Source organism: Cherax quadricarinatus, unplaced genomic scaffold, assembly GCF_038502225.1.
Source record: "Cherax quadricarinatus isolate ZL_2023a unplaced genomic scaffold, ASM3850222v1 Contig1291, whole genome shotgun sequence".
Classification (NCBI taxonomy): Eukaryota; Metazoa; Arthropoda; class Malacostraca; order Decapoda; family Parastacidae; genus Cherax; species Cherax quadricarinatus.
The window spans coordinates 17,392-27,678 of NW_027196317.1; the positions used below are offsets into that span (position 1 = coordinate 17,392).

The window sequence follows — 10,287 nt, forward strand, 5'->3', positions numbered from 1 at the left end:
TCTTAACTACACTCTTACCTCTGGTCAGCGTGGAGGAGCCATCTTAACTACACTCTTACCTCTGGTCAGCGTGGAGGAGCCATCTTAACTACACTCTTACCTCTGGTCAGCGTGGAGGAGCCATCTTAACTACACTCTTACCTCTGGTCAGCGTGGAGGAGCCATCTTAACTACACTCTTACCTCTGGTCGAAAGCGTGGCCATCTTAACTACACTCTTACCTCTGGTCAAGGAGCCATCTTAACTACACTCTTACCTCTGGTCAGCGTGGAGGAGCCATCTTAACTACACTCTTACCTCTGGTCAGCGTGGAGGAGCCATCTTAACTACACTCTTACCTCTGGTCAGCGTGGAGGAGCCATCTTAACTACACTCTTACCTCTGGTCAGCGTGGAGGAGCCATCTTAACTACACTCTTACCTCTGGTCAGCGTGGAGGAGCCATCTTAACTACACTCTTACCTCTGGTCAGCGTGGAGGAGCCATCTTAACTACACTCTTACCTCTGGTCAGCGAATGGAGGAGCCATCTTAACTACACTCTTACCTCTGGTCAGCGTGGAGGAGCCATCTTAACTACACTCTTACCTCTGGTCAGCGTGGAGGAGCCATCTTAACTACACTCTTACCTCTGGTCAGCGTGGAGGAGCCATCTTAACTACACTCTTACCTCTGGTCAGCGTGGAGGAGCCATCTTAACTACACTCTTACCTCTGGTCAGCAGCCATCTTAACTACACTCTTACCTCTGGTCATCTCGCTGATTAGTAGTTTTATAAAGTAAAAAATAATCGAAATGGTGGTAAAGGAATTTTGTCTCATCCCTCGGCTAACCGCCGAAAAATATATTTTTAAAAATGGAACAAATATCTTACCCACTCCTAAGCGCGAATCTCCTTTTCCCCGCCTTCGCAGAAGCACTGCAACCACCACTATGGTGCGTAGGAAGGAATCTTCCAGCCTCTCGAGAGTGAAAGTGAAGCCAGCCCAAAGCAAGGATGAGAAGGTCAGGACCGGCCCCGGCGTAGCAACTCGCCCTCATAAGGGTAATTGCCGCTTCGAGCCACCACCTCCCACGAGCGGGCACCCGTCCGACCTCTTTGTTGAGACGGGTAAGTCCCCCATAAAAAAAACAAATAAGCTCGCTCGCTGTAATGGCGGCCGCGGCGGTGGCGGCCGCGTCGGTGGCGGTGGCAGCAGCAGCGGCGGCGGCAGCAGCTGTGGTGGCTGCAGTGGCGGGCGCGCCCGCGGTAGTTGCCGCGACGAGTCTAAGAGTAAAAAAAAAAATCCGAAACAGAAAATAATAATAGGCAATAATAAACTCCCGCCGGAAATACTTTTATCTTTAATATCAAGAAAAAACAATAGTCTTTCTCTCTCGCCTGAGGACTCTTCCCCAAATTTAAATGAAATAATTGATCTGTATTTCACGAGAGAAGAATTGCCATACGCGAAATCCATGCTGAATCTTTTCAAGAATAATTCTTTTATTCGCTGGGATAAGAGAGGTATTTTATTCCCTCCATACCATAATTTAAACATCTTACAAATCATTAAATCTTTGACAAGCAGTCGAGCGTACATCGATAAAAAACTTTTGCCCGTTGTAAGGGAATTAGTGACCCTTATTAGATTAGAGCCAAGATTTATAAAAAATCACAAGGCGAGAAAACAATTATTAGGCGGTTTTTATGTTAAAAAGAGCGCGGAAAAAAAGCCGCTCTGGCTAGCCTATTGAAATTTAAGCTTTCATAAAGTCGAGAGAAGAGCTTTGCCTGCTTTAGTAAATACCGGGACAGGATAGAGACAAGAAGTTCCTTCTCGAAGTGCTATTCATAAAAAAAAAAAAAAATGGACCAGCCATCAGTTGATTATCCCGAGAGAATTAATCTCCCGTTGAATGAAGAAGGAGAAAAGGACCCCAGTTTGTCGATATTATTACATCAATTAACGTCAAGACGAAAGATTTATCAGCAAGTGTGTTACAAAGCTCGTGTGATACAAAGTTTATGGCAAACCTACGAATCCTTCAAAGTCAATTGCCCCATGACCAGATTTACTAAGACTTTTGATGAAATTGAAAAATTATATGACAATTTTAATCAGAAAGAACTGACGGCTGAAATCAGACGCTTAGAATATGCTACGCATGATTTCCGGGATATGATAGAAGCTTTTGAAGGGGCCCAAACCTTGTATAAGCACCTTAGACGAATGTCGACCTAGAGCAGTCCCCAAACCCCTACCAACCCACCCGCAGGAGTGGGAGGCTCCAGCAGCACGGTATTTAAACCCCGCTGCCGACGTACCGATAAACATTATCCGTCTCACTCCCTCAGCGAGGACTCTAAGGAACCCAACTGTTGAGGAGAATGGAATATAAATTTCCAGTAATTGTCGGGGGAATAACGGACGAAGAATTCCTGGAATATGGGGATTGTATCGTGTATCCCCACAACGCTACTTCTGCTCGTCCCTACGAGCCGGCTCTTTCACTCTGGGAAAAATATCCATTTTCCCAAATTGAGCGAAAATCGCTAATCCTCGTGAACCGTGCCATAGCTGCAGATCGGGGCACACCCGGGGAAATTGTCCTAAAATCACCCCCACCATGCACCAACACCCTCGATGACAGGCCGGAGGATTTTTTAAGACCGCACCTTGCAGCGCTAATATGCCAGTTCTCTGCGGGTCCTTGTCTTGAACAGAATGAAATTGCGCAACAGCAATTAGAGCGTAGTCTCGACACGCATTATGTACGCGGTTTGAGCAAGGACACGCAACAGAATCGACGAATTTGGTTTAAATTATGTCTGGTGTCCCTGGGACGGGCGGTGATAGCCAATGGCAACATCAAACGGGTAATTTTACCCCAGTACATTGGCATGAGCAGAAAACAGGCCGATGAATGGCACACTGAATATCTCCCTCTCATTAACATATTTCAAGACATATTACTGAAACGGGAAATTCAGACATGCTTGCTCGTACCGTCAGTGACCCCATACTTGACAGTACCTAAAATCATCCTAGATGAGGTGGAAATTGAACGCGGCGCCTCCCCCGAAGCTCTAGAACGGGAAATACTACAGCTGTCTGTGGAGAAGCAAGGCACTAGCAGCGGCGGCGGTGGCAGCAGCAGTGGCGGCAGCGGCAGCAGCAGCGGCAGCGGCGGTGCCAATGGTGCTGACGTCAGTCCAGCCGGTGGGATTGGAACTAAACGAGACAGTGGCATGCGTGAAATGGACATGCCTGATGGGGTCGAGGTCACTTCACGCGGAAAACGCAAACGACAGCACGATGATGTGGATATTTTATTCCTAAATGCTGTAACTAATAAAAAAATAAAAATGTAAAGTCTTCAAACTAAAGTTTTTTTAAGCCTTTAAAAAATATATATAATGGTCTATATTTTGTATTTGCCTCATACTGTCTCTGTCCCTCAACATGGACAGAGGGGGTCCGGGGAAATATATCTATTTGAGCAGTTTAGAAAATATTGACATTTTCGACAATACAGCTTCGGCCTTTCAAAATATAATTACTGCGACGCCTTTAAATCCATCCTTGAACTACGAAATAGCCTTGCTTAATGTTTTGTATCCCAAAAAATTCAATGTTCTAACAAGAGACGATGCCGAATGCGGCATTGACATTATACAAAATCACATTACTGAAACAGGAATAAGTACAGAAGCAGTAGTCCACCACTTTCTACCAAAAAATGATGTGTTATCGACGGATACCAGCCATATTATTGAAGAAATTAATCGACAGCTAACAGCTGATTTAAAAAAAGCCTTTAGAGATAATTATTCGGCACATTTCCCGAAAGGGAAAATACTCAATTATGATGCCGGAATTGGGAGGGTTTTAGTTTCGACGAGATCGCGAACCTTTACGGGAAAAAACAATGCTGCCACTTTATTTAAAGCTCAATTTAAACCGAGAATAGCTCGGGTGCTTGGGCTTAGCAGCGCTGAAAAATATTATTTATTTCGTAGTGACGTGCCCGAGGGGGGCTCCCTCCCCAAGCAGATTGCCCCATTCAAACCTGATCCCACTGCCGGAGTTGATTATGTTTTAATATATAGTGATATTGTGGAACCGCAAATATACGGCAGTCAGTTAGTCAATATTCTGGATGCTTTCGCCTTTCAGGAGAGTTATTCAAAAGGCGCTCATCCCATGATGTACAAACCTCTATGCGTAACTAAATTAGATAAAATAGCTATCAAAATGACAGATCAGTTTGGTCGTAATCTGTCTTTTGAAAGCGGTCATTCCACTACCGTAGTGTTACATGTAAGACCGATAAATAAATAGAACCAACTCAGCGTAAAAATGGTTATTGTTTCTCTAACCGCCAAACATGCGTGTACCCTTTCAAGTGCCCTCTGAGCAGGAATTTCGGAGTTTATTCTCCCTAAAACCCTCCCATGTGGGAGCTGGTCTGGGGGATATACAAACTTTTCACGCGCCATACAGAGTCCGAGGTGGGGGATTTTTTTCGGCTTTAGCGGGTCTAGCTAAAAGAGCTTTACCTTTTCTTTTCAGAGTGGCTGCGCCAAGTGCAGTAGAATTTGGAACTAAAATGCTCGATGATTATCAGTCTGGAAAAACAGACATGAAAGCTGCTCTTAAATCTCACGGGATAGATGCTTTAAAAGGAGTTGCAAAGAAAGTTATTACAGGTGGCAGAGTAAAAAGGGTGGGTAAGCGACGGGTGAATAATAAATGCAGGTTAAATAAACGCCGACGAAGTCAAGTTGGTTATAAAACCGATGTATTCTCTCTCGTATAAACAGTTGCTTATTAGCCATGGCGGGTGTCGGGGCTGAAAACAGTGGACTCAAAGTCCCGTTAAATGATTATTCTTCAAGCGTCATTAATCAATTCCCGCGACCGCATAGACTGAGACAAGTTGAGAGTTCCATAGCTCGCACTCAGAGTTTTGATACTCTACCAGTAAACCTTCCTCTCTCTCAGAAACTAAAAGATAATTTTCTAGAATTTAGAATTCCTGGAGTTCCCGGAGCATTTCTAGATTTAGGCAAAATAGTTATAGAATTTAGAGTGACTCTAACAGAGGCTGATGGGCAAAGCCCACTAGGAGACACAAACAACATCGCTCTGATAAATGGTCTTTCCAATACGATATTTAAAAGTGTCCAGTGTTTTCTGGGCGAGCAAATAACGGAAACAAATTCTAGTTTTAATTACTGGTCATTTATTAAACTCTGCAGCTCAGTAAAACGAAGCCAGTTGCCGAGTATCGCCCGACTGGGGTATCTCTTGCCCGACTTTAAAGGAGGAGAAGGTATAACTAAATTGTTCGATACAGCCTATTTCGCCCGCACATCGGCAAAAGAACCACAGATACTGACAAAGAATGATAAAGAACAGGGCATAACTCTGTGTTTTCCCTTGGCTCTGGACATATCCACTCTGGACCAATATCTGCTTGACAATATCGATTTAAAAATTAGGCTGGAATTATCCCCTCAAGCGTGGACTCTGAAAACAGACGATGATGCCAGCACATACCAGCTCCATATTAATTACGCTAAGCTATGGCTTAATAGGGTATACCCATATACATCAGCTTATATGGCCTTGAACAAGTCTCTAGCCTTAGACGCAAAGCCGATAATATATACTTTTAATCGCACTCTAAGTAAAAATTATGTGCTAGGTCACAATCAAACGAGCCTCCTAATAGATCAGCCATGGGGTCATGTAATTCCCGCCAAAATTTTCATGGTAATTTTGCCCATGACAGCCTATGCAGGAAAACATAAGGAGAATGGTCTATATTTTGAGCATGGGGATCTAGCCAGTTTATCTGTATGTATTAATAATAATACAGTTTATCGCATAAGCAGTGATTTCCCCCATCATTATAGTAAATTATATTATGAAGCAATTAACTCTCTGGGCATTGAGGAAGAAAATTTAATTCTCTATGAATCATTCGCCTCCGGGCGAACCATCAATATTTTCAATTTAACAGACAGCCAAGTGGAAGACGCTCTCCCGATTGAAAAATCTGGTAACTTGAGAATTGAATTACAGTTCTCTAAGCCCGCCCCTCATAATAAGGTAGTTTTATTATTTGCTCAGACCACTGGTGTTTTATCCATCGACCAGAATAGATCTGTTCATTGTGATGTGCGAGCATAAATAAAAAATGAATTGCGCAGAAATAAATAATAGTTTAATTCCCGCCCTAGGAAATAAAGTCACATATATTGGCTGTTTCACTATAGACGCTCTAAAGCAAATAAGATTAGATGGCTATCCCTCAGACAGGCCCATAGTGCTTGTAAGCAATATTCTTCCTTCGTACAGTTCAAAAGTAATGGGTCATTTTTTTTCTCTTCTCTTGGACAAGAAAAATAGTCTATCCTTCTTCTTTGACAGTTACGGGAAAAAACCAGAGAATTATGGCATAAATTTAAAAATTTTTTTTAAACTAAATAAAATTAAATATTTATATCGTTTATCCGGCAGAACACAAAGTGATTTTTCACTCACTTGCGGTCTATATGTTATGATGTTTATTCATAAAACAAGCCTTGTGGGATTAGAAAGAGCTTTATATTTTAAAAAAAAAAATTCTCGGAAAAATCGCTTTTTATCAATGACAGATTAGTGATAGCATATGCTAGAGAGAATTTTAAAATGTTGCCTCCCTGTGAAATTACATTTTGCCTAAGTAGTCAAGGTTACATTTGTGCTTCCCTCTGTGAGGAAGGTCACCTCTGACGAGAGTATCCCCCAAATACCCCTCCTGGCTGGTAAGGTCCTCTCTGAGCTGTATATAAGAGCCCGCTGAAGCTGTCTTCCCCGCAAAAGATAGAGGCTGACCTCTCCATAGCCTTTACTCTCATCATGGTGAAGGAAGCAGACATTCTCGATTCTGGTAAGCGAGACATTTATTTTGCTAAAACTTCTCTTTGAATATTAACGAAACAAACGAGTGCAAGAGACTTATAATAATTTTTAAAGTTGAGTCTCTTTTTTCAACAGTTTTCACTGGACCAGTCAGAATTTGTAAAGTTTTGATTTTATCGGCTGGTAGATTGGATACTTCTCTTTGAATATTAACGAAACAAACGAGCGCAAGAGACTTATAATAATTTTAAAGTTGAGTCTCCTTTTTTCTTCAACAGTTTTCACTGGGCCAGTCAGAATTTGTAAAGTTTTGATTTTATCGGCTGGTAGATTGGAAGGGAAGGAACACGCCGGCATCAAACTCCTAAACCGGTGTCATTGTGATGATAGCAGGAAACGCAAACATAGACTTCCTCAGGAAAGGGTATGTCTTCTATGTTTCCCTCCTTTGGTAGATTAGAGACGAGTCCCACTCCTTTATTTGAAAGTGATAAATATGTTCTCTTTATGACTTACAGCCTGTGGAAGATGGGAACAGTTCATCTGATATAGAGGAGCCTATGAAGAAAGAACCAGATCTCGACAACGATGAAACGCAGAGCCTTCCCTCATGTCAGTCTGATGACCTCGTTGTGGACCTCTCTACGCTCGCTACTGCTCAATCTGATGACTCTGTTGAGGTCACTGCCGCAGCAGGTGCTGAACAAACTGGCGACCTTGAAGCGCACCCTGACAACCAGTCGGAGAAGGAAGGGAAAACCCCCGACGTGAGAGTAAATGCTGGAGATGGAGTAAAGCCAGCAGATGGAGTAAAGACAGCAGATGGAGTAAAGACAGCAGATGGAGTAAAGACAGCAGATGGAGTAAAGGCAGATGATGATGTACCTGAAAAGGAAATCATTTTCGAGCGGGAGGTTATCAATCTTACAGAAAGTGAACAGGAGGAGCGCAGTCATTCAGTCTAACCACTAAAACTTGCACAGTTTCGCCCCTTTGCTCGCTAAAAAACTTTGCACAGCTTTTGCCCTTTTTGTATGTGAATTAATAAAAATATTGTCAAACTCTGATTTTTATTTTTATTTACATATAACTATATATTACTATCTTCTCTAGTCTAAACATATATATATAAACAATATCACACCACTTGAGCCTCTCCCCATCTGAGAGCGGGTAAGAGGAAAATATATATGTCAAAGTTCCTATAAGAGCTCTATTAGCACAAAGGTCTTCCCTAGATGACCTTTCTCACTGCTTTAAACCTCCCCTACCTGGAAAGATCTAGCAGCTGCAAGAATAAACGGTACCGTAGTACCCGGAAGAACCTTTTTTTTTTTTTTGCTGAGGTACGGGCGGACGAGCAACATTCCCTCGGAGACAAGCTGCTCTCCATTACCGCGTTCTTTAAACCCAGCAGTGTTGTGAAGTAGCAACAGTTGCGTCAGTGAGTTGCAGACCGGGGAACTCCCTCGGAGATGGCAAGCTTGTACCCAGTCACCTGAATCCTTTGTACTGCCTCTCCCATCTATCAGAGTGATAGAGTTTGGGGAGTCAGAAGTGATCATTATCTACCTTCTTATACTTAGTAATACACAGAAATAAGTCTCTCTATCCCCTTGGGGGATGATTAAACATATTAAACTTGTACCCTGACAGCCCTGAGGTTATGCAGACCCCCCATTATCACATTCTTTTCCACACTCATTATCCTGGAATCTGCCACCCGGTCACCTGAATCCTTTGTTCTACTTCTGTTCCTACTTAGTAATGCATAGGAATAAGTCTCTCTATCCCCTTGGGGGATGATTAAACATATTAAACTTGTACCCTGACAGCCCTGAGGTTATGCTGACCCCCCATTATCACATTCTTTTCCATGGTCATTATCCTGGAATCCGGCAGTGTTCCTAGATCGACAAAGTGTTTAAGATATATTGGATTGATTATACCCAAGAGTTTAGAAAGGTGCTTAACAAGAATACCTGAAAGTTGATGGAGGACTTCCTATTCCAGAGGAAATGGGCATCAGTGGAATTCCTGCCTTGTGAGTTTCTATCACACCGTACATTCTATAGGTTATGGGAATGCTGGGAATGGTGTGCAGAAGTTTCTTCCCTTGCTCTGAATCCTTCAGGGTACAGGCAGCCTGAATTTTTTTTTTTTTTCCTTTGCTCGATTTCGTTGATTTTTTTTACCAGAGACTTTAGGCATATTGAGCCTCATGTGGTGAAAGTTGCATCAAGATCGTCCAATAAATAAAGTTATAAAAAATAAAAATGTGAAAAATTGGACATGGCAACACTTATAGCAACGCAAGTCAATATTGGCAATCTCGAAATCATTGTTGATAATCACAAATGATAAAGTAATGCCAAATTGACCATCTAATGGATATAAATAATGCAATAACATGTTTTATGGTACCCAAAAAAAATATTATTATGTCTTGACTTTATTTAAATTTTTTTTTTGCACTTTACATCAATTTATGCAAAATTGAAGGATTATTACCCAAGACAACTCCATTACAAAGTCAAACAGGGTCCCCTGAATAACTTTTGTAAAATTCAGAATGATCGGTTCATAAATAATGGTTTTACCTCAGAAAAATACAAATAAATGCACTTTTGAAAAAAATCAACAAATACATTGAACATTACTATACAGTGGGTAAAAATACTCATAGTGCCTTTATACGTTTATTGAGAGTAGAACTGGTTATATAGACATTATTCCTGAAGTTCCATGAAGATCCCTTTGTCCTGAAGTTCTCTGGTGGCCGGCCAATCATAACAATCCATCCCAATCAATCTGAAAAGAAAGAAATGAATTCTCAAAATCCTATTCCCAGTGATTATTCCCAGTGATTATGTACAGATACATGTAATTGCACCCATATATGATATTTATACACATACCAATATAAAAATATACCAAAAAAACACTAATAATTACGTACCTATGACTGGATGTAGGTGGACACATGATTATCTAATGTCCTCCAGGCAGCAGTGGAGGTAGTAGTTGTGGTAGTAGCAGCAGTGGAGGTAGTAGTTGTGGTAGTAGCAGCAGTGGAGGTAGTAGTTGTGGTAGTAGCAGCAGTGGAGGTAGTAGTTGTGGTAGTAGCAGCAGTGGAGGTAGTAGTTGTGGTAGTAGCAGCAGTGGAGGTAGTAGTTGTGGTAGTAGCAGCCGTGGTGGAGGTGGGCATATTTGCGGGGCTCCTATATTTTGTCTAACTTGTTTCTGAACATGAAATATCCAATAGTTCAGTAGCAGTGAACAAGGACAGGTGTTGAGAGGAGGGTGGTGGTACTAGCATCGTGGCGGCGTCACCACGTGGTGGTACTAGCATCGTGGTGGCGTCACCACGTGGTGGTACTAGCATCGTGGCGG

At 42.1% G+C, this 10,287-nt stretch overlaps 1 protein-coding gene and 1 long non-coding RNA gene across 2 annotated transcripts; one reads left to right on the forward strand and one right to left on the reverse strand.

The window, feature by feature from the left end:
* Positions 1 to 6,731: 6,731 nt before the first annotated feature.
* LOC128698126 (uncharacterized) lies at positions 6,732 to 7,989 on the forward strand. Its single transcript, XM_070080937.1, has 3 exons — positions 6,732 to 6,922; positions 7,173 to 7,318; positions 7,413 to 7,989. The coding sequence occupies exons 1-3, from the start codon at positions 6,892 to 6,894 to the stop codon at positions 7,857 to 7,859; spliced, it is 624 nt and encodes a 207-aa protein (XP_069937038.1). The 5' UTR covers positions 6,732 to 6,891; the 3' UTR covers positions 7,860 to 7,989.
* A 1,591-nt stretch (positions 7,990 to 9,580) lies between these two features.
* On the reverse strand, positions 9,581 to 10,034 carry LOC138851630 (uncharacterized). The gene is made up of 2 exons (XR_011391314.1): positions 9,854 to 10,034; positions 9,581 to 9,705 (listed from the first exon to the last, which is right to left on the reverse strand). It is a non-coding gene; the product is annotated as an uncharacterized lncRNA (long non-coding RNA).
* Positions 10,035 to 10,287: the final 253 nt, after the last annotated feature.